General features: G+C 32.6%; 3 protein-coding genes across 7 annotated transcripts; 2 read left to right on the plus strand and 1 right to left on the minus strand.

Moving 5' to 3' along the window:
• The first annotated feature begins 548 nt into the window (after positions 1–548).
• On the plus strand, positions 549–6,582 carry LOC113859063 (myb-related protein 1-like). Its single transcript, XM_027491878.1, has 7 exons — positions 549–839; positions 2,203–2,596; positions 2,719–2,795; positions 2,920–2,956; positions 4,898–5,099; positions 5,223–5,643; positions 5,986–6,582. The coding sequence occupies exons 2-7, from the start codon at positions 2,278–2,280 to the stop codon at positions 6,127–6,129; spliced, it is 1,200 nt and encodes a 399-aa protein (XP_027347679.1). The 5' UTR covers positions 549–839; positions 2,203–2,277; the 3' UTR covers positions 6,130–6,582.
• A 2,154-nt stretch (positions 6,583–8,736) lies between these two features.
• On the minus strand, positions 8,737–12,165 carry LOC113858514. 5 transcript variants are annotated; one of them, XM_027491197.1, is made up of 5 exons: positions 12,052–12,165; positions 10,519–11,650; positions 9,328–10,174; positions 8,956–9,006; positions 8,737–8,839 (listed from the first exon to the last, which is right to left on the minus strand). In XM_027491197.1, the coding sequence occupies exons 2-5, from the start codon at positions 11,512–11,514 to the stop codon at positions 8,835–8,837; spliced, it is 1,899 nt and encodes a 632-aa protein (XP_027346998.1). In that variant the 5' UTR covers positions 11,515–11,650; positions 12,052–12,165; the 3' UTR covers positions 8,737–8,834. The 5 variants fall into 5 exon arrangements, 3 of the variants coding, with proteins under 3 accessions (XP_027346998.1, XP_027346997.1, XP_027346996.1); XR_003503370.1 differs by having other exon boundaries at positions 8,745–8,839; positions 8,960–9,116; positions 9,215–10,174; XR_003503369.1 differs by having other exon boundaries at positions 8,745–8,839; positions 8,956–9,116; positions 9,215–10,174.
• A 5,427-nt stretch (positions 12,166–17,592) lies between these two features.
• On the plus strand, positions 17,593–21,422 carry LOC113859294 (calmodulin-binding receptor kinase CaMRLK-like). Its single transcript, XM_027492102.1, has 2 exons — positions 17,593–19,021; positions 19,888–21,422. The coding sequence occupies exons 1-2, from the start codon at positions 17,662–17,664 to the stop codon at positions 20,517–20,519; spliced, it is 1,992 nt and encodes a 663-aa protein (XP_027347903.1). The 5' UTR covers positions 17,593–17,661; the 3' UTR covers positions 20,520–21,422.
• Positions 21,423–25,232: the final 3,810 nt, after the last annotated feature.

Here is a 25,232-nt window from a genome sequence, read left to right on the forward strand (position 1 = left end):
AAAAGAACAATTACATTATTCAATAAAAATTACCTTTTTACTTTCATTTTCCATAAAAGTGAGGTATAGAATAAAATTATAGAAAATGTAAAACATATAAACAATTTATGTTATTGTTTGGCAATATGTATCATAACAACGAAGTGAGAAGTCCCTAGCACAGGTCAAACAATTAAGATAATCACGAGCTAGCAAGCTAGCTAGAGACACAGACAGAGAGGTAGATTGATTTTTACAACTGTCAAGGGACTGAGAGAAAGGCCTAGAGGAAGAGAGTAGAGGAGAAAAGGGTAGGAATTGTCACATGATTTGCAACAGTACAAAAGGGACCAGCAACATCTGTATCCATTATGTACGTTTATTACAATTTAAGGAGAACAAGTAGCCTGTCCGAATATTGTTGATTCTCAATTTTCTTTTTTTTCTTTGGAACCATAAAAGCCTTTCCAATATCTTAAACTTATGACTCTAATTCTTCTGCTGAATGATATGTCAAAAAGACATCCCAAAAAAAAAGTCCTGCAGGTATCAAGTGGTATCCTCTCTCTCTCTCTCTCTAGCTCCCTCCCCCTTCACCCATATCAAAGAACAGCATGATCAAAGACTAAATCCAGTTCAATCTGTCCATGAATTGGTGGAGTTTTTCCAGAGAGAGGTGACTGAGTGATTCCAGATATGTTTGGATATGCAGTTGCATATATATATATATATATTGATGATCAATAGCTTTGGAAGAGAAAGAATAGGCTTATTTGAGTAGAAGGAGTAGAGAGGCACGCCATCATCTTGAATAGGCTTTTTGGAAGAGAAAGAAAAGAGGCACATCATCATCGTGAATGGTTAGTACTTATGAGAGAAAAGCAAAAACACTCAACGTCAAAGTATTCTAGTTTTTTTGCTTTTGTCTTTTGAGCAATCATTAATGGTATCAATTTATGTATAATTCTCCGTCTTCATGGGTTTCTACCCTCTCCTCTCTTTTTTGTGGTGTATTTGGGATCTTGATTATTCCTTTCTCTTAATTTGTTTAATCTTATGACTATAAAATAGTTCCTCCATTTTTATTTCCCCAAAATGTTGTATATTTCTCTTATCTTATGAAACAAACTTGAGATTTATGCATAGTTGAGAATTTCTTAATCAATTCTTAACCACCGTTCTGAAGAAAAGTTTTAACCACAGCATATTTCATTCTGAAGTGCATTAATTTCCCAACCGAAGATGTGTTTTGCAGCTTGATGATAAGCAGTGTTTTTTGTTTTGTCAAAATGATAAGCAGTGTTTTGAACACATCTTTGTAAGTGTGTCTAAGGCAATCTCTTTCTTCATCACATATCCTCTCCAAATATCTAGAGAAATTAAGAATCTTTATTTAAATTGAAGAAACAGGTGAGTTAGCGCACCTTGCTGTTGTCTTGAAATCCATTTTACACAAGATATATAAAAAAGTCTGAATAGATTAAATGGCAAGAAAGTTTATTATAAAAAGTTTTTTAACGCTGAATGAACAATCTCTCTCTTTTTCTCTCTCTCTCTCTCTCCCCGTCTCTATCTCTTTTGGTTATCTGTTGATTCTCTACCCACGATTTATACATGAATATGTGTTTGAGTTTATGAACACAATCATGTCACTGTGTTTTGCAAATATTCTGATCAGCCCCCTATATGAAACTTTTGAAATTTATTGTTTGAGGTTAAATTAAAACAATATATTTCTTGTTATGTTTCCGGATTAAGTAATGACATAACCTAACCTGATCAACTATAGCGTCTGTTCATACAATTTGCATCTTTTTAATAGTAATAAATTTCTTCCTCTACTCCTTAAGTTAATTCCTTTCCCCTTAAATGTGTAGATCTGAACTTGACATATCCCTCAGAAATTTTATTCACAGCTTCACGGTAGAGAAGTTGGTTGCCCTCTTTATATTAAAATTCTTGACTTTTGACCTACTACTATTACTATATGATATGGATCTCTAATAAACATCTCATGCCATATATGAATTCCCACTGTTAATTGTTCTCTTTATTTGGTACACACTTTTTATTTCTAATCAGTGTTACTTTACCGTGGAGTTTTAAAGACTGGTAATTATTGTACAAAAACTACAGCCTGTTCTCACAAATTCTATGATTCAACTGTTCACTTTACCTCCTTTTATTGAACATATTTAAATATTGATTTCCTGTTTGTTTCAGACATGAAATGCTATTCATAATTTGTATACAGTAAAGAATTGAAGGTGGAGGTAATCCTGAGCAACAACATTGAATATGTCAGATGGATATCAGAAGAGTGAGGAACAGGCTGATGACATTAATTCAAAGGGATCTTCCCAGAGATGCTCATCCTTTGACTTGAATGAAGAAGCTAGTAGTGAAGATAACAATGATAATGATGAAGCCTATGATGATAAAGCAAGGGATGAAGGTACTTCAACTAATAAAAGTAGCAGCACAACAAGAGAAGGAAACAATGAACGAAGAGGTGGTGTGAGACAATATGTTAGATCAAAGATGCCTCGGCTTCGGTGGACTCCTGAACTTCATCTATCGTTTGTGCATGCCGTTGAAAGGCTTGGAGGTCAAGAGAGTAAGTATTGGTATATCTTCTCAATATGATAGGCATGGATTATATAAAGAAAAGCCTAGTAATTATTTGCCCTAATGGTACAATTTTTTGGTTAATTGAACTCTCTGCATTGCTTGGTGCAGGAGCAACACCCAAGTTGGTTCTTCAGCTGATGAATGTGAGGGGGCTCAGCATTGCTCATGTCAAGAGTCACTTGCAGGTAGCAAATAAAATTTGAGGGTTTTGATACAATACTATTAATTAATTAGACTTACATTTTTTCCCTTGAAAGTTGATGTATTATTTCCATCAATAAATTCACATATACGCAATTTTTATTTCAGATGTATCGAAGCAAGAAACTCGACGAGGCTGGGCAAGGTGAGGACTATATCCTATCCTAAATCTCTCTAAGCGTATGTGCTAATGCAAATCAATCCTTTTTTGTGTACAATAATAAACTAGGAATATATACACAGATAATCACAGCCTAATTCCGTATGCATAGTTCCCACCTTGATAGAGACACAGTTGATCAGCTTAGAAGCACAATGAGAATGATACCACATACCTCCGCCAACAGACACTTAATTAATCCATTTCAATTCTCATGTAAATTGTTACATAATCTTGTTTTAAATTTATCACCAAGTACACTTATCGAAATTATTAATACATCTATACTCCATAACTACTTTCTAAGAATTAAGAAATTTAATTAACTTACTTAATAATACTACATTTGTTAGCAATTTATATAATTCTTTTTAAAATAAAATAATCTATTTTTACCTAATTTATTAAGGTGAATGAGAGAAATAATTGTGATCAGTCTCCTCTTAACTTCATGTGGGAGAAAAAATCTAAAAAATAATTTACCACAATAGTTAAGGGTTTTTTAAAAAGAAAAATTAACGTAATAAACACTTAAATTTATAGAAAGGAAAGGAAACTTACTAAAAAGTTCCCACAAAAATGGTCAAAGAGAGTATATATTTGCACACAGTAAGGTAATATCTTTTAATAAACTCATGAAGAAATAATATTAAGAAATACTGGTAAAAATTGGTTTTTTTATATATAATAACATATCAGATGGCCAACCAATACGAGCAAAAATAATTACAAGCTGCTCTCACTTTAAGTTCCAAATAGTAATCAACATGAGCATAAGCTATTTCTGTAACTTTTAAAAAGTTCTTTATAAACTAACTTCTTTCTAACGATATTACAAAAACATTAAATTTTCACAAAAGCTTATGATACATATCGTAAAAAACAATTTAATTTGACTACAGTATGTTGATCTTGTAAATAGTTATATATTTAGATATCAGATTGTAATATTTTTTATTTATTTTTTACATTTTTAGCGATTTTAAGAATATTGGCTTCAAACCAATTTCATGAATGCAACAGTGTTAATTTAACCTAACATGCATATGTATGGATTAAAGTTAATAAAATGGGTCAGTCTGACTGGATCAATTTTAATAAGTCCATCAAAATATGCAATTTACACTTCAAATTTAAATTAATTTTGAACATTCTTAACTTAACACGCTCATACTTTTTCTTAATTAAGTTTGAATCATGCTCTGAGTTTAATTTTAAAGTCTAAATAAGTAAACTTTCTTGACCCTATATATCTGATGGAGCTCAAAGTTAATTGGCCCAATATGAATTGAGTAGCCTTTTGCACATTTTGTACAGATAAAAACCTCATATTAAATTTAGCTAGTAAAATCATGTAAGATACTATTAGTACGTATGCTCTATTTTTAAAACTTAAACAAACTCATAGGCAATGTGTTCATCCTCAATTTATATATTTGAGTAACACTTAAGGTATGAAGAAGAGAAAAGGCATACTAAGAATTGAGGCGTAAAATACATAAAGGAACAGTAATAATGGGTAGGAATTTAAACAAAGAATAGTAATATGCGGTTAATATTAAACAAATATCTGAATTGCAGTTATAAAATGTTCAGCGTGTCATATAATCTGTAGTACGAAAGAAGTGTTATACATACAAAACTCGTGTGAACATTTAGTTATCCATGAATTCAATCCATGATTTCTGTCAATTAAAATTTACTTTTTTTCCTTATTTAATTTATAGATAACCAGTAATATCCGTACGTGTATTTGTACAAATTCATACCCCTCTTTATCGTACTAAATAGCAAAACTCAAACTTTTTATCTGAAAACCATCAATTTCCACGACCTAAAGCGAAGTGCTATTAAGATTTAGGGTTAGGGTTACCTTAGCCATATTTCTACTTTCGATGACATTATTTGATCCATATTCAATTGCAGTATTAAGTCAAGCGTTCAAATCAACCCATGAACTTGGTCGTACTTCTCATGTAGCCCATCAGCCCTTGATTCCTCGTCAACATTTTAAGATGGGAAATGGTGGAATTATTCTGGCAAGTGATTACAACGACAACAGTTTTTTCCAGGGTCTCCTGCATCCCTCTTCCCTATCACATTCACCTTCAAAGGCCATCGATTCAAGGTAAACCATGCACACATTTTAATTGATTTTATTCCTCATGCATGTTTTCCAAGTTTGCAAGGATAAAATTCAACATCATTTTATATAGAGTAATCCATATTTACAATACCTTGATATCACTAGGCAGCAGCAATTGTACTTCAATCATCAACCTTTTAGAAGACCAAATTACTTTAGCAACGAAGTTGTCTCAACAACCCTTCAAACGCAAGGAAGATCAATATCTTCAAACCAAATTCAACAAATGGATACTGCTGGCATTGCACCCATGAAACCAAGCCAATTTCTTGAGGAGAAAAGGTGGCCTCCTTTAGAAATTATGAACAATCATCAGTGGAAGAAAAGGTTACCTACCAATATTACTGCTAATACTGGGTCACAATCTGTTGTACATCAATTTGGGACCACTCCAGCATCTCTTAGATCAAGTGAGTTGAACTTTGGAAACAACACAAGAATCAGGGAACATCTATCAAACCCCTTTGAACATCGCAATCGTTCCAACAGTTTAAAGCTAGAATTTGATCCCCCATTCCGGATTAAGGTAACATTTAGGCTTAAGAAAATAAGATCTGTATCTTCATCTTTATCCTTTTCTTTCTTGACCTTGATATATTTTGATTCTTGAAAATGTTATTTTTCATTTTTACTATTTATTTAAATTTTATTTATTTTTAGTCCTTATATTTAATAAAAGAGATGTAGTTTCTCAAGGATTACGAGTACATTCTTTATATAAATTGAAAGAACTAAAAATAAATAAAATTTAAAAAAGGACTCATTCTTATAGGGGAAGAAAAGTCATGTTTTCAGAGTTCGAAAGTATTTTTAAACTATTTTTCTTTTTTCCAGCATTTATAGAATTTTCCTTTTCATTTGTGTGCAGTTGAATCAAGAAAAATTGCAGAAAGACAAGCAATGGGTGCCTGATTTGCGGCTGAGTTTAAGTCAGAGAGATGACAACAATGATGGCAAGACTGATTATTGCAAAGAAACCCAAGAAATCAACACGAAACTTTCACTTTCTTAGAATTATAGCCATGTCAATATATAATGCAAATACCACAACCTAGCCATTCATATATATCGAGATACTGAAACAAATTTACACAATTACATGACGCTACAATACATAGGGTTTCTCCCCTCCACCCAAAAAAAATTAATAATATTAATAAATCAGATTTGAGTGTAAAATGAATGTGGTCGTGGTTGAGTGATCCAGTTCCCAAGTGAGACTTTTTTTTTTTGTGCAAGTTTTGGTTTGATGAGGCACAAAGTATAATAAAAGAGTGAAGCAAAATAACACATAGTGTAACAAGATCCGGCGTTAACCTTTCGCCGCTGTGCAAGTACATGGGATAAATTTAGTTGAACAAGAGTGAAAATGTGCATGCATGGCGATCAGGCCTTACAGGAAGAGCTCCAGTACTTTCTGCACCTTGAGAGAGAAGATTTAAATCGGAAAATGAATGGATTTAGTAGCTTCAGGTTAGAAATTGAGTTGCACGCAAGCTGAGTTTTATGATGGGCATGGAATTTTTTTCCCCTACCTTGTGCATTGTGTTTTTGGTTTGTTGAATATCACTTTAGTTGACATGGAGTTTTGAGTAGATTAATTATTGGCAGATACATAAAAGAGTACGTACTCTCTTCCTCTCTCTCTCTCTGATCAACACAGTTTAAGACAAGTAAATCCCTCCCTCACTTTCTACTCCTCAGCCAATCCAAGAATTCAGTTAAATTTTGTTTAATTAAGAACTTTAACTTTAGCACTGCTGGTATACAAACCTAGCTGGTTACTTTCACAAATTAATCATGGGTACAAGTCACAGACAGACGTTCAAAATCACAAAATATTGATGCAAATAATTAGAATATATAATTATAATTGTACATTTAATTTTAATTCTATTCTGAAACATCAAATTTTAATTCTATTCTTACAAATTATAATTATAATTGTCCGTTCAAAAAATTTAGTTCAAGCAAATTTTGCATAATTTTTTTTATTATTTTTGCTTAAACAAATTCATTTTCACTTAAAATGATGTTCAATTCTCACGTTAACGGGAAAAAATTCAAATCCATATAACAACAGGTTTAGCTCTCCTCGTCCCTGCCCCTAGCAAAGACTTGAGGTTGGAGAACCTGTTAAAAATTCATTCACTGTTTATTTATTGAAAATAAGTAATTAAGAACTAAATTATACTTTTAATAAAATAAGAAAATTTTAACTTTATTTTTAGTAATTATAAAAAGTAAAATAAAATTATAACTCTAATATATATATATATTAGAGTTATAATTTTATTTTACTTTTTATATCAGGTTTGGTCGGGGCAGATGATTACATTTCCTAACCTGTGCCCCATCCCAGCCTTTGCAAATCAAGAAAAATCTAAACATATTTTAGTAAATTTTTTTATTCTTCTTAAATTAAAAGTTATGATTATTTAATATCTTAAAAATTAAAAAATATTTATATTTATTTAGTATAATATTAATAATAATAATGATTCTATGTACTCAAAATCTAAAATATTCTATTAATTTTCACGTTGGGAAAATTACCAATTCACGGATTTAAATTTTACTGTAATGTTTAAAAATATTGTCATTTTGGGTTTTATTTTGAGCCCAATGACAAATTTTAAGATCGATCAGTAGTTTAGATGTTTTTTAAAGATCATTTGAAGCAATATTTTTAAACTTGGACTTGAGAGTTTTTAACAAAATTCCCGGCCCGATTTCCACATTATAGCAGTCAAATTTAACCCCAAAAAAAAAAACAAAAAAACTGCCAGCAATGAAAAAAGAAAATGATATCCTACACGCAAAGGTCAGGGAGCTGGATTTTATATTAGAGAATCAAGTACAAACCTAATAAATTTTATATGCACTACATTAATATTATTTAATTGAAAAATTAATTAAAAACATACACATATATGAGTCACAACTTAGGCATGTTTCGTAAAACTTGAATATTTATATATCTTAATAATTAAGTATTATATTTTTAAAATATAAATAAATACCAATTTTGAATACTATACTTACACAAGTTTAAATTATGTAAAATTTGACATTTAAAATCATAAAAATAATATATAATTAACAATTTGATTGATAAATTTTAAATGTTATAAAAAAGTTATTAAAAAATGTAAGTATTTATTTTTAACATTCTTATAATCTTATTCTTGTATTTCTTTTTATTACATCTATTATTTTACTATCCACTTCTTTTTCTTATCTCTTTTTCTGCTGTATAAAAAGTTGTACAAATTTATTACAAAAATAAAATTTCTCCTCCAATTTTCATGACATTCAAATTTAAGAGTACACGTATAAGTTAGATAAATATGTCACGACTATGGTTGATGAGACCTAATTTGCCTTGTTACATGATAGGTTTATTGACATCAATGTGAAGAATTTTATAGAGAGCTTATTTCACTTAATGAGTTATTTTAACCAATTACAATGGTAGAAAGTGAAAGAAAAGGAAGAGTAAAATGTTAAAAAGAATTAATGTCGTTTTATATTAACACGTGTAAAATGCTGACAATGAGTAGCAATGAGAATATCATATTCATAATAACAAAGCCAAAATGCGAACAGTAGTGCATATGCAGTTCTCTTGGGGTAGCTTGTGAAAACTTGAATCCACCGAAAGAAGAGTCCATAAGAATCTGTGTGGTCACTAAAAATGATATTGATTCCTCTGTACTATACTGATATCAAGAACATGAAAAGGTGTCAGGGCTTTCCATAAATGGAAACAAAATCAACAGAAACTGAAAAACTAGAAGAAATGAAAGTGTACATTACACAATACAAGGGTAGTTACCTACGTTGTCGTGCCAAAAACCAATAGGGGGAGAACCAAAATCCCACAAGCCTGATAAAATAAAGGATATAAAAAGCTTGGACCATTACATGATATACACAATACAAGCCAAAGTTCCATCTTTAAGATTTTGAATGCTGAGATTTATACACTGTTAGTTCCTGTGCAGAAAAGCTAAATGTCAGTGTTCGTCCTTTATCATTATGATTTCACCGACGAGGAAGATTAAAATAAAGGGCTAAAGAGATTAATGAGTTACCTTAGAACAACATACATGATCATGATTCAAATTTGAAGTTTTCACTATTGTTTCCCACTTAGTATAGCTGGATGTTCTACTAAAACCCTGCCTTTTAGCATTGTAATGTGTACCTTGATTCGAATATGGGAATGAATTCTTAGAAGAAACTAAAGGCAGGGCACGACAAAGCCACGATTCAGAAGGTGACTTTGGCAGTGGAGGGGCAAGATGATGCAAAACATATTCAGCACTAACTTTTCTTGAATCATCAGCTACTACAATTTGCTTGTTGTTGAATGCTGTATCTTTGTCAAATGAACTTTGCACAAGTTGCAAGGACATGGATTCTTGGTTAATTTCTTGGTCCTTGTTCAGTCTTTCATCTTCATCTTCTTTGGCCATGAGATGAAACATACTAGACAAAGTTGAAGGATTGGCATCCATAGAATTCAGTTCTTGAGAATCCAAATTTTCCTCCAAAGCTTGTAGATGTTTCATGTCTTGAAAAGAATCTACTGTGGAATTTCTTTCTTTCCCTACCACAGAGTCTATCCTTTGTGTGTTAGCTAAGAAACTTGAATTTGAGCAGGATAATTTTACAGTACTAGCAGTATCTATGTACAATGTTTTTTCAATTGCAAGACTTCCTGAATTTGATATTTTTTTGGCTCCTTGTGTTAACACCTCTTGAGTACTTGCATGTCCTCTACTTGGTAATTTCAATTTGCCAGAATGGTTAATATTTTCAACTCGTTTGGAATCACCAAGCAACATTGCTTCAGGAAAGAGAGGTTGAGTCTTACTTCGAAAAGGAGATATGCCAGCAGCAGCAGCTCTTGAACGACGAAAGGGTGAGAGTCTACCTATATGTTTCAATTCACCTGAGTAAGTGTACCTGTTTGAATCACTAGTCCATTTTTTCCTTACCTCGTGCATGTCTCCAGAGCTTGATTTGCTCTTATGAATAGCATCCCAAGCCTGCATGAAAAATTTCATGATTGTGGGCAAATGAGTTGAGTCTAGATTGGTGAGAATGCTCATATAATGAAGGAGGGTGTCTGGGAATTGATCTAATAATATTGAATTTTCATGACCTTGTCGCGTCAAAATTTTTTGCCATTTTCTCTTGATGAGTATTAAACAGGTGGGACATCATCAATATCAATTCTTGTAAATATTTATGGAGAGGAGGATAGGCACAAAATTCATGTGATAAGCTCGTGAAAATTCAAAGTGAGAAGATTAAGAGTACTATTGACTATCGAAGGGTGCAATGTAATTCCAAAATTTGATGCTAAAAATAAGAGTTATGTAGCTCTTACCTTTTTTATAGCTGGAGCTGGTCTATAAGAGCGATTTTGAGAACCTTTATCAGTTTTTCCAGCCTCATGGGCAGAATAAAAGGTAAACTGGTGTCCCATTTTTGTCCCAGGCACTGAATTTAATAGGCACAGTGAATTTCTAACGCATAACCGGGGAAGTAAACCGCAACCTTTAGCTGAAATGTTTGCATAATCATTGGTTTCATCTTCACTTTCTTCTTCTTCTTCTTCTTCCTCTTGACAATGGGCAGTATATGGTATAATATCAGTGATATGTCTATTAACAAAGGACTGCTTTTCCTCACGAACCAATTTGGTAAATTCCCTAGGTTGTTCAACCACAACCGGTTGCTTTCTTGAAGCATATTGAGGAGGCTGAATAGTCATAGCCTTTGCTGCAGGTAAAAAACGGCTCATCATGAAGTCTTGTGTTTGTTTATCAGTAGAAGAGGTTCCACATTTGTTTGCATCCAAATTATCTAATCCACTTACACTACAGTTCATAGATAATGGTTCTGTAGGTGACAGTATGTCAAGGGCATCAGAATAAACATCATTATCATAGTCATCATCCTCTTCCACATTTTTTGTTTTCTCATATTTTTTTTCTCTGTCACAATCAACTTTACTTGAAGAGTTTGATATGCTTGGGTTCCTAAATTTATTTGCAATATTAGATTCCTTTTCCAATGGTTCTTTGGCAACATTTATGAGCTTTCCAAGGGGAAAACTTGGGCTTGGAGTAATTGAAGGCTCTCTAGGAGGTTGAGATTGAGATCCACCATCATCCTTGGGTCTTCCAGGGATATGCTCCCAATTGAAAGGCACTGCAACAGGTTCTGTTACCTGATCCAAAGTCACGTTTGGCTTAAAGTGTGGAAGAGCTTGTGGCCTTTCTAATGTCTTTCTCTTTGCTTCAGTTAAGGATGGTGATGCGCCAGAAGAACGCCTCACAGACATAAGAGGGGCATCAATATTCAATTTCCCTTCATCCATAATGTCCCACAACTTAACTCTTCTATGCAGATCCTCTCAATACTAAGTTCAAGATTCAAGGCAATATCATGTACTGATTTCAGCACTTGGGGCAAAAGAATATGAAGTAAAAATCGTTCTATTCAATCAAGAAATTCTGGAAAAAAAAAAGATGGAACAATCTGATCATTGCATTTTAAATTACTACTTCCATTATGGTCTACCGAAAGTTTAGCAAGTAAAAAGTAACATTCAACCTATAATATTTTCGATCTCTTATGGATTACAAAACCAAAGATTTAAGCGTAGGATTCCACAAAAGATTTAAGCCTATTTTCTTCTTCTCAAGAAGCCGTACATTTAACAATTGCAGGGCTTGCTACCAACAGAAAGAAGACAGAGGATGCTATCTATAATTAATAAAGTAAACAGATAAAGCAAGAGAACCTTGACAAATCATCATCAACACAAGCTAAACTAAAGGACCCACTAGAGTAATAATTCAGGTGCAAGTGGAAAATAAATAGATCATAAATGCTGATGAAGAAAAGAGCAAACCTACAACAACATGAAACATGGTACATGGGACATGGGAATAGAAGCAGAATATGATCCCAGAAAACTCTGTTTGAGTATGTACTATCTAGTGTAGATTCAAGAGTGTGTTTTTGGTGATAGCCATGCAGACGCAGCGTGTGAATTTGGCACATAAAAGTGAAGAAGTGGATAGTATAGAATTATCAAATCAGTAGTGAGTGAACATCACTTGGTGAGACACGTCACAAGGAATGGTTCATTGTTGGTTGGCAAATGAAATGATGCAGTGAGTGAGGGAATGAGTAAGAGCAAAGGAAAGCAGAGATAGAGACACCAAAGCTTTGCCATGTCTTCTTCTTTTGCTTTCTGTGTACTTTCAGATTTTACAATTTGTCTGTGAGAAAGAGAATGGAATAATGGACACATATTCCACTCCAAACTCTTCACACTTTTTTTCACAACTTGTCTTTTTTACTCATTTCCATTAACAATTTAATTTGATCTTGTATAAAGGCTTTTCCATATCGTTTTCTTGCAATACATGCCTTCAAAGTTAAGGAGAAGAATCTGCTAAAGTAAAATTATTTTTAAAATGATTAAGTATGTATATATTAATTTTAATTCATTGAATCATTATCATTCTAAATATATTTCATTAATTTTTATTTTTATTCAATAATTCTAATTATGCAAATTGGATGAAGTCATGAGTTTATTTTTGTGAGATATCATGTCACTATAAACTAGTCAATATTTCATGCATCGTGGGATTTTTTTTCTAATTTATGTATAATTAAAAAACTATAAGTTAAAAAGAAATAAGATAACGAAATTATGTCTTAGATATTGATGTGACTTTCTCTTGTACAATATAAAACTGTTGGGTTTACGTGTAGGACAAATATAGAAACGATCAAGAAAATAATTTTTTTTTTGTTAAATAATAAATTTATTAATAAAATTTAACTCAACGCTACTGTATGTGTATAACATGACTAATTATTAAAATCAAATGGACAACATTGAAAAATATATTTAAAGTAAAAATTTAAATAAAATTTTGGACCAAGCGAAATTATTTAAATTTAAAAATTAGTCCTTCAAAAATTTTAAAATTTATTTAATAATAAATTAAATAAATAAATAATTAATCATAATTAAAAAAAAACCCTCGTACGAACGGATCTTATTCAACTATATTTATATGTGATTACTAAGAAAGATCAATACCACTTACAACAACTATGTACTAATTTATATAATAATATGTAAAAGATTTCACTATAATAACACTAACTGTAGGATAAATTTATAAAATAATTAAACGCTTTAATCTTTATAATTAATCTTGATAGTTTGGATTTATATGAAAAAAAATATAACTTTGATTTATATCTTTTAACGTTTGTACTTTTAAGAATATTAGATTTAGTTAATTCTTAATATTAACAACAAAATCAATTTTTATAGCAAAAAATATATATAAAACCAATTTTTTTATAAAAAGTGTAAATTCCAAACTAATCTTTAAAAATTAAATGGATCTTTAATTTAAAATAAATAATCATTTCATTTTTCAAAATTATAAATATTGAATGCTTTAACCTTTTGTCCATTTAAGTTAACATTTGAAGAAAAAAAAAATCAAATAACAAATTATATTTTTAAATTATTTTGAGTTTCATATGTTTCCTTGACAAATATGTAATACATTTAGGTTATTAATTTCTTAAAATAAAAGCACCTAAAAATATATTTAAACGCAATTAAATTTTAATTTATAGAATTTGATTACATTTAATAAATTAATGTTACAATTATACATATATACTCATATACATGTATAATATAAACACATATAAATATGTTAAACAAAACAAAAATATTATTTAAATTTATAGTAACATTTTAATGAATACATATCTTTTACTATATTTGTTTCTGCGATAGATAGATTTAAGAATGATTTTAATTCATTCTGAATATAAACGTAAAAAAAATATTAATAAAACGATTAAATGTGAAAAAAAAAAAGTATAATCATTATAGAAAAAAAATCACTTGTTTGATTCCTCAAGATTAAGAATATCATTTCAGTGCTTTCATCCATTTAAATTCACATTTAAAATTAAAAATTAATCAAAGCCATTAATAATTTTGTTTGGATTATTTTGAGATTCATACATTAAAATAAATTTCTAATTTGATTGAAAAAAAATTAATATATTTTGGTTATTAATTTTTGTAAATGAACTAGAATTAAAATATTTCCAAACTCATTATATAAAAAAATTCCAAACTTATTTTATAAACAAAGTCTTTTAATATAAATTAAAGAATAGAAAATAAATACTTATATCAATTTTGGAAAGATGAGTTGATTGTATTTATTTAATTTATTGAATTTTTTAATATGCATTAAAATTTTTCACAATCACGCACACATCTGTGTGTTCATATAAATTATATTAACATGATAAACAAAAGAAGAAAAAAGCCATATGCTTTACATCTTTGATCATATATGGCTTTAGGAATAATTTTAATCCATTATTCGTATTGATTTGGCTTTTCTTTATTAACAAAAGAGCGAATGTCAAATAATCCTTAAAAATAGTTTAATCTTAAGAAGAAAATTAATATTCTAATATCTCAATTCTCAAGATTACAATTATATAGAACACTTTTAGTCCTTTCATATATCCAAGTTGCTGACAATTTTTAATTACTAACGTTTTTGCTAAGAATTAAATTGATATTTGATTTTATGTTTAAAAGTTAATTAAATGACTAAAGTGTCACACATTTATAATTTTGAAAAACTAAATAACTATTGTTTAGCAATCAAAATGTCCCTCCTATTTCGTAGAAATTAATTTAAATACTTAACAAAAATTAAGCTATCTCTATGCCCGAAATTATAATTGTTGTTCTTTCTAAGGAAGTTTTTAAAAGATCAAGCTTATTTGATCTCATGAAATTTGTTTATAACCTTTTTCTATTTTCTTATCTTTTAAAATAAATTTTATAATCAAAATTATTAAATAATTTTTAATTTATTCCTGTAAATTTTATATCTAAGTTGAGACAATACTACTTATTAAGTTATATACCTTTTCTTAACACGCTTATTATTATAAATTTAAATTTATGCTAGTCTCAGTTAATATAGAAAACCGTACACAACTTGTTTAGTAAATAACAAATGAATTGATTATTTAACAATACGCTAAAAAGCGATTTCAGAAATCGAAGAGGTGATCATATTCTATATATTCTGGCAAAGAGCAAAAGAAAATCCAACCAAAACCAAGTGATCAAAGAGCTTGTTAAAGAAACACATCCCACATCTTCAACATAACTCTCCTTAATGGCAACATTTAAACCAACAAATCTTCTTTCTCTATGGTTAATAGCCATTGTTGCAACTATGACATTGGAGATAAAAAAATGTAGAAGCAAGTTGGTGTGTGGCCAAGAATGATGCTAGCATTGCCACACTTCACGCTTCTTCTTCTTGTTCTTCTTCAGGCTTAATGTTTTGATAATATTCCAACTATTTAGAAGCGGCAAAAGAAATAAGGCAATATCACGTGTCAGAGCAGGTGAGATGGCATGTAGCAGCTGGAAATAATTTCATTAACGTACCATTGCTATCTAATTGTCATTTCCTGCTTTCCCTGTCCTGATTCTTTCGAAAACCTCATTCTGTGTTTGATGAATTTTCTAGTTACAAGTAAGGGCTTGTTAAGACTTTTATGGAATTTAAAAGTGAAATCTACCTTATTTTGAGGGAAGGAAAAAACTTTCACAAGGATTCTTACAAAATATTCTCTATTTTTTATATATGATAAAAATGATATAAATACTTAGAGGAAGGAAACAAAAAATAGAGTAAATCCTAAAACAGCAAAATGATTACTTGAGCAGAGAAAAAAAATTAGAAAAATTAAATAAATTTTAACAAAATTAATTCATCTCGTATTTCTTAAATTTTAGAGGGACTTGACGGATTATAAGAAAATTTCTTCTTAGCTTTGTCTAGACTTTTTTAACTGTATCCTCCAAATCATTTGGGTTGAGCTCTTAAAATATATTTGACTCTAATTCCTTCTCAACTCAATTATGGTATATGGCTTGAATTTAGAATGAAAAAGAAATTAAACATGTTGAATTACTTTGTCTAGGTGTTGCTGCTAATTACAAATTCATTCTTATATTCTTGAATGTTGTCGTAATTTAATTAATATTAATTTGACTGGTTGAGCGCTCTTGCTTATTTCTAGATATCTTCCTTTCTGCTTTAATTAATTACCGTGTTGGAACAAATTACGTGGGTAAAGTTTGCCAATTGAAGGAATTAAGGGGGACCAGAAAAGGGTTTCGTGACTGATGAGGACTTTTTAAGTGGAAGATGGAGCATTATTGAGTCAAGGTCTTTGTAATTTTGTAATTTTTTGCATGTGACTTGCTTTTCTCCAAGCAACTAGATGGTGGACAGAGAATGTCCCAATTGGTGTTTGACCCTTCTCCACATTTGACTCTCTTATTCTGTATTCTATTGTTCACTCAACCATGGCCATCAACACAGTTTCTTTTATTTTATCTTATTTTATAATAGCTCAATAATCGATCAATTAGTCTTAGTTTAAGCCAATAAAGCTCCCTTGCTTTGTCAAAAAGATGAAACACGCTGGAATGGAATAGGTGCCATCCAACTACGATTGCTCTCTGGTGATTACTCTGATTTTCTTCATGCATGACTAACCTAAGGATCACTTCGTCAAAAACAATGTTCTATATAGGTTTGCCTTTTGCAAGCAAACCGACATAGAAAATCAAACACTCTCAATAATATAACAAGCCACTAGTGAATGATGTGTGTGTATATTATATTAATACATCGAATAATTTATGACATACAAAAATTTGATTTATAAGTAACTTGCTGCTTCTTGTTCATGTCGGCTGAATTGCATTTTCGTACTTTGCAAGCGCACCAAGTGTTGTCACTTCTTTGTTTGGACAAGTCATTTGTGAGGAACTATGGCTGAGCTGAACAACTCTAGCATCCCACTTGAGCATCATATGCTATTCGGATCTTTAATGCCTCTGAATCCGAAATAAATGAACTGGGAGGGTCCCATCAATTTCAAGCACACTAAGCCATCTTCAAATCTTCTTGAGATTGAGGGCCACAATTTCATACTTCATATTCTTATCTCACAGTTTCCCTCAATCAAACCATGCCCAACAAGCAAACATCCCTGCATTCCATGCCCAGCCTTGGCCCCTTAAAATCTTGGAAACTCGCGATGTGAAGTTAATCAAACATTTAAAATAAATTCATATGTCTAAATAAATAAATAATATAAAATCGCAATCACCGCATTACCGAGCGGTAATGTTATAAATATTTTTTTTAAAAATATAACTCTAACTTCCGTTAAATTGCTATCCCCTTACATGTTAAAGTGCCGTTAGTACTCCGTCAAACCATGACGCCGTTCCTTCCTTACCAGTTCCCACTTCTCTATAACCGCGAAACTTAACCCCAATAGAGCAGAGGAGAGGAACCACTTTTTATTTTCTTTTTCTTTGTAGGACAGAAAACTGTGACAGTAGAGCAAAATGAAGCCCTTTTTCAGATTCTTGATTCTTCTAGGTCTGTATTCACTCGTGGAATCTTCATGCAACAGTGGAGAGAATGACTTGGTTTCAAAGGCTTTCAAGTCTGTCTCCGGCTTCAACCCTTCCTCCTGGTTCCAAAAACGAGGTTCCCACTGCTCACACTCTCATCTCACCAGAATAGTACTTCCCTCCCAAAACCTTAGCGGCACAATTTCATGGGGTTATCTGAGAAACATGTCCAAGTTGCAAGTTCTTGATCTCTCTGGGAATTCCCTACAAGGCCATGTGCCAAGTTGGTTCTGGTCAAGTTCAACCTTATTGGAAGTGAACCTCTCCAGGAACAGGTTCGGAGGAAGCATCATTATTGGGTCGAAGCCCACATCAGAAAACACCTCGTTTTCATCCATTCAAACGCTCAATCTCTCACACAACAGGTTCACCAATTCAGTTCAACTCGCTGGCTTCCAAAACCTTCAAATCCTCGACCTTTCTCACAACCAGCTAATAACACTCCCTTCCGGGTTCCCAAACCTCACCAAACTACAACACCTTGACCTCTCAAGCTGCAATCTCCAAGGCAACACAAAACCCATTTCCACTCTGCACTCCCTCCATTACTTGGACTTATCAAACAACACTTTAACCGGTTCTTTCCCTTCTGATTTCCCTCCACTCAGCACCCTCAAATTCCTCAACATCTCGTACAACAATTTCACCTCATCCATTAGCCTAAACAAGTTGAAGAAATTCAACAAATCATCTTTCATCCACGCTGGCAACAACTTCACATACGACAACAGTAGTGAAACTCGAAACTCAGCAACCCCACCCCAGAGAGAAAAACACCCGAAGCCAAAGTCCAAAACGGTAATTCCTGCAGCGTCCTCAGCACTTGTCCTAATCGTGTTGTCCGTTTGGGCACTTCGCGTTATTCACAAAAGGAGGAAGGAACGCGCCAAGAGGAACAAATGGGCAATCTCCATGCCGATCCCACATGGCACGAACGTGATGGTGGAGAAATCAGGGCCGTTCGCGTTTGAAACCGAATCAGGGTCAACGTGGGTCGCTGACCTCAAAGAACCGTCCTCGGCGCCAGTGGTGATGTTCGAGAAGCCATTGATGAATCTCAGCTTCAAGGACCTCATCGTTGCCACGTCACACTTTGGGAAGGACTCGCTTCTCGCGGAGGGAAGGTGTGGGCCCGTGTACCGGGCCGTTCTACCTGGTGATCTCCACGTGGCAATTAAGGTGGTGGAACACGCTAGAGACGTTGATCGTGATGACTGTGTGGGCATGTTCTTTGACCTCTCGAGGGTGAAGCACCCCAACTTGTTGCCCCTCTCCGGTTACTGCATTGCGGGTAAGCGTGCTTGTGCCGTACCAAAAAGTGTTTGAAAATGTTTTGGTTTTCATGGCTCTGCTCTCATTAATGGGTTTCACGGGTTTTAGTTTTTTAATGTCCTTCCTCTGTTCCATAACATAACATAACATGTTGAGTTGTGTCATCCCTTTCTTTCTTCCTAGAATCTATCATCGCTGGAAATGATTGCGCGTGGTAATTCGTGCGTTGTGTACTTTCCGCAGGTCTAATTTTTGAGTGGCCATAATTGACAAAAACATATTGTACTTACCTCAACTTTTTTGTTTCCCAACCCTTAAGCTTGCATCAAAATGTTGTGCACAGTGACGGAGCTTCGCTTTGGCGGACAAGCCATGTCCCCTCCAAAATATATGTTAATTTTTATGCATTATTTTTTCAACAAAATTATATCACAATTCATATAAACAAACACGACAATTTCTTTGAATCTGAAGTCCTGGATCCATGTGTCAAATTGTATGTTTTGTTTTGGTTTTACAGGGAAAAGAGAGATGCTTTAAGTCACCTATTATAGTAATAGTTAGGTTAATAAGTGTTCTCTTTGTACATTTAAGTAATGAAATTTCGTATAATTTTAAAATTATAAATAAATATTATTATAAGATTGTCAATTCATAAATATTCAATTTATTTAAAATTTAACATATAGAATTATTAATATAACATTACATAATCAATAGGTAGATAATAAATGGATGAGTTTTCTTTTATTTAAAATAAATTTTATAGATTTTATAAAACATTGATATTTTTAACTTTTGTAATAATCAAACTTATTGAGCAAGCTAGTAAGATGATTATTATTATTATATTGTTTGAATAGAATGTTTTGGTGAAAATATCAGGTAAGGAAAAGCTGGTGCTATACGAGTTCATGGCAAACGGCGATTTAGGGAGGTGGCTACATGAGCTTCCAACTGGGGACACCAACGTAGAGGATTGGACTGGCGACACGTGGGAGATTCAAAACGGCGTCGTTGACGGATCCCCTGAAAAAATGGGGTGGCTGACACGACATCGTATCGCCGTGGGGATAGCGCGTGGCCTCGCGTACCTCCACCACGCGGGTTCCAAACCCGTGGTGCACGGCCACCTCGTCACGTCCATCATTTTACTCGCCGATGATTTCGAGCCCCGGATCGCCGATTTCGGGTTGCGAAACGACCCGAACCCGTGTGGCGGCACGGAGGCTGACGTGTACTGCTTCGGTGTGGTGGTGATGGAGCTGCTGACGCGGAAGGAAGGCACGGCGGAGACGGTGGTTGCGGTGAGGAAGGCGGTGAGGGAGGGGCAGGGTGTTAGGGTGCTCGACGAGAGGCTGCGACTCGGCGGTGACTCAGTAGTGAGTGAGATGGTAGAGACCCTCCGAGTCGCTATTCTGTGCACGGCCGATTCGCCCTCCAAGAGGCCCTCTATGCAGCAGGTTTTGGGTTTGCTCAAGGACATTCGTCCTCATCAACAACTCGTCCCGAGTTGACTCGTCAAACACTCAATGTTATTTTATAGTTCTTATTGTCATTGTCATCATGCTGTGTATAGACTAATTTTTTTCACAGAAAAAGAAAAAGTAGAAAAGGACAAAAAGATGGCCATAATGAATGTGAATGGGAATGGGAATGGGAATGGGAATGGGAGTAGTTCTAGTTTAGCTTTTTTTCTTAAATTATTTTGGGAGTAGCATATGGCAGAGAATCCCACTGAGGAGTGAGGAGTTCCCATTTTTATATGCTCCCTTCACTTTAAAAAAATATATTTTTCTACTCTATTTTTTATTATTTTGTTGTATCTCCTCTTTCAGTTTGTTTCTTTTCTTTATGTTTTATTCCCTTGCTGATTTATCTATCTTTAGCTAAGTGTCCCATTCAGTGCATGGAATATAAAATAAAGAAACAATGGTTGGTAGAGGTATAATATATAATGCATGTCAATTCGCAGGTTACGGGTTTTCTTTGTCTTGAAGGGATCGTGGACGTAAACATTCGGTCCTCTGTAGAAATTTGTGAGCTGCGTTCATTCTTGATTTGTCAATATGGTAGGCTGATTTGTCTAATAGATGGTGGAAGAATGTGGTGCTGGTCATTGGTCAAGGAGTGGCTTACAAATAGGTGTTTAGTATGAATACATGTTATTAATTTTGAATTTTTGAATCATTTCCATGGAAAAGTATAAGAGGAGAATCTTCCCAACGTATATTATGAGCATTGAATAAGAACATTTTGTTCCCCCATGAACGTAGAAAATCTATAAAAATTTGAGGTGGGGTTTAATTTGTAATCAAGTCATCAAGTGCCACTGTCTCATATTTGTGTAGTCAATTGTTGAACCAACGCCCAGCTTGGTTGGGTTATAATAATAGGTCAAACTATTTTTTGACATTTGCTACAATCAACTGGCACGTGGCGGCTTTAATTTTACAATCCACTAATTAATAATGATTATTCTACTTGTAAGCAGATTAATCTCATATTTCATACAAATAAATGTATATTTCTCTTGTCAGGTTATTTTTTTTTATGGAGTTTAATCATTTATAAATAATTTTTTTATTAAAATAAATATACATTCATTGTATTGAAGTTATAAAAATATAATAAATATTTTTTTAATAAAATTTTATTATTATTAATTATTTATCAAGGTTAAGGTTAACAAAAACCTTCTTTTATAGCAATTCTATTTTTTAGCATAACTCATTAGATACATACAAGAATTGATTCTATACCTCATTCTGTCACCCTAAATTAATTTGAGTAAGATTTAACTTTGTTCCTAAAAAGAAATTCTCACATTTCTAATCCTGACCCCGTGTTAAGTTATTTATCGCTTGATATCTTGTTTATTGGTCAAATTGAGTAAAGTTGACTTAATCTTTCCCATAAACGTTTTTTTGTTTCTATTCCTTCCCTACCCTCTCTTCTTTTTTACCAACATCACTAGTCTAAGTGATTTCAACAACCTCTTTTATTAAGATATATTAGCCAAGTTGCTTTGTGATAAATTTTCCATCGTTCTCATATTGAAATTTATTTAATTAATTTTTTTAAGAATGTATCTATTCAAGGCATGTTACATTCGTTGAATGTTTCAAGCCAATTAATCCCGTCTTACTAATCTTAATTGGACCTTTACATAATCGGGCTTAAGAATAGATTCAGGTTGACCCAATTAAAATTAGCGTTAAATGAAAGAAAAGTATAAATTAACCAAAATTGTCTCATCATGATCCCTAAAATCTACAAGCATTTACAAGTCGTTAAAAATATAAATATCTCAAGATTAGGGAATATATATATATATGTATATATATCTTCTTCTTTTTTATTTTGTCCTTTCTTCTCTTTTACCTTTGAATTTTCTTTTCTCCCTTTTTCCAGCATTCAAACAAAACATGAAAGGAATGGATGTATGTTTTGAGAAGGGGGCGAGATGCTTCATATGAAAATAAACAAGTTTCCTATTCTTACGGTATACTCCTGAGACGTGACCTCGTTCAGTACTCTTTTGCCTTTTACCTTTCTTCTTTTTAGCTTTATTGTCTTCTTAATTTTCTTTCCTAAGTGACCAAGTAATATTCAAGAATTTTCATTCATGTTTAGGCTAACAAAATAGAGAAGAGAATCCATTTTCCTCCCTCGCAACTACTTAGGCTTAATATGATCAATAATTCCATCGATTACAATTCACGACCAATGAGTTTCTACTATTATTAAAAAAAATTCATTAGTAAAGTCCTTAGATTTAGTGCCTTATTAGTTTGCCCTTACGAGGTGTACTCCATTTTTTATAAACATGAAATTCAACGCACTTTATATGATAGTGATATTTTTTGGCTTTAAACCAAATCGTTTCCTCAGTGATTAAAACAGACACTTGAGTTACAGTAACAAGATTCTAGCTTTTGAAAAGATGATACCGATAATTGTAAATTTCTTTAGCGAGAGACACACCTGTCGCTGACACATTAAAGTGAACTTGAGTTTTAGATTTCTTTTGCCTTTAACTTTATACATATATGTTTCCAAATATGCTACACAATCTGACTCATTTTGAAAAATTTTCACTACCATCACGAATCATAAGACAGTTGCTTCTAAGCTTATCAAATTGCTAAGTCAGTGATTGGTTCCTAGTAAAGTTATAGTGGCATGCACAAAGATAAGATATGCTTGGTTATGGTTATATCCTCCTTGAAAGTGCGGGTTCAATCACTGATAAATCTTTATAAGTTAGAAGTGGACACCACTACGTTGTTCAACTCGATGATTCTCTGAGCAAAAAGGTTTCATGCACTTACACAAATTAATCTGATTTCTATAATTGGAAAGCACACGTAGCAGATTATTTTGAGCCACTGAACATGCTTCGTGATTCAGGACTATTTACACGCTCTCATTGAATTGAGGGTATCGACTGGTAAGATGGATTTGTTAATTTTGTGTGCTGGAAATTTCACATTGCTACATCGTTGAGATTCGATAATATTTTTAATTTTAATATTCACTGTGTATCTTTGTGATCCAAGTCAGGGATGTTTTGATCAGCATACAAGAAACAAATTAAGATAGATGTAAGCAACTTTAATGCATATTTTATTTTAAGGAATTCTAATAATTGTAAAGATAGAACATGATTGTCGAGGAATATATAATTTACACCGCTTGTGATAAATTGATAGTTAGTATCGGAAACTCTTCAATTTCAACTGCACTGGGCCAAACATCAACACCAGCCCGCGAAGCAATTAGAATGAACAAAACAATTTAATAATTTTCTTACCAATGTGCCAAAAAAATTGCAGAGCATAATATGGATCTATTGTTTTAAACTCTAACCATGAGCACCACAATATATAAAAGATATCACATCACTACCACTGAAAAGAAAGCAAATCACCATGCATGTTTTAAAATTAAACAAGCCAAACTTTTGTTTTGGTCAAGAGAGAGAGAAAGAAATTTAGTGTATATATAGATTCCCACAAGGGATTCACTAAGATGGTGTGTTAATTTTTCTGGGTCAAGAGTTGGCCCAAATTTAGCCCAATAGGAGCAGGCTTTGGTTAAGCAAAATCGAATACAAATAGCAGGCTTCAATTCATAGTGTCACACTGTTCAGAGCTGTCACGTCAATTACAAATATTGTCAAATGACTAAAAAACGAAAGAAAATACAAATATTGCCTTATCTCATCTTCTTTTCTTTTGTTCTTTTTTGACCTTGTTGTCTTACTTCTTCTCGTCTTCACAGTTTAATCACCACTAACTTGCAACTTCAGAGTCATCAAAGTTAGTGGTGAGTTGGGCAACATGGAAACCTCTGTCATTTGTCCCTTGTTTTGTATTCACACCCTTCCACGCGTCAAAGTCGTGCCTACGTTTTCCAAATCGTATTATCATTTTTTTCACGTCCTAGATTGTAAGATTGCTTTTACGTGTATCATTGTATTAATTAATTATAAGATTCTAGAAAGCAACTAATTAAATTATGACATGCCAATTTTGAGCAAAATTATTAATTCATATACAGAAAAGAAAATTGGAAAACTTTGTCCCCTCGAGCTTAATGGATGACATTTTTGGTGAGCATTCACATGCAACAAAAAGAGGAAAAAGCGAAAGTACGTTCGCGTTTTCTTATGATTTTGTGTCCTTATAAAATGAATGAACAATGAATCTTGTTTTTGAATGGGATATACGTAGGAATTGTGGCTTTACATATAACTTGGGAATATCATTTTGGTTCTTTTATGTATCTTTTGGTCCCATAAAGATGGCTTAGTATGACTTTTTCACATCACTTTTTATTATCTGACATGGAACCGCATTATACTTGCGAGGAGATAGCGACTCCCTGCCTTAATGTTCGTTCCTTACTCAAATTTCGTTTTCTCTCTCTTTAAAAGCACATATGAATACAAAGCTCAACTGATGTTGAGCAAAGAATTATTTGAATATTCTCTTTAAGAAGTAGCATGCTAAAAGTTACTTAATTTACCATGAGACGCTTATAATGATCCCATATTCTTAACTCAAGAAAACTTTTGGGGGATTTTCTTCTTATTAGTGGATGAAAAAGAATAAACAAATTAGCACACCATTTAGTGAATAAAAGAATAAGCATTATTTTTATTTGAATGGTGGTTGGGCAGTTCCTTGTGCTGCTGAGAATTGAAAAGCAATTGCAGTGAACAA

This window comes from Abrus precatorius, unplaced genomic scaffold, assembly GCF_003935025.1.
Source record: "Abrus precatorius isolate BTA unplaced genomic scaffold, Abrus_2018 Scaffold2, whole genome shotgun sequence".
Classification (NCBI taxonomy): Eukaryota; Viridiplantae; Streptophyta; class Magnoliopsida; order Fabales; family Fabaceae; genus Abrus; species Abrus precatorius.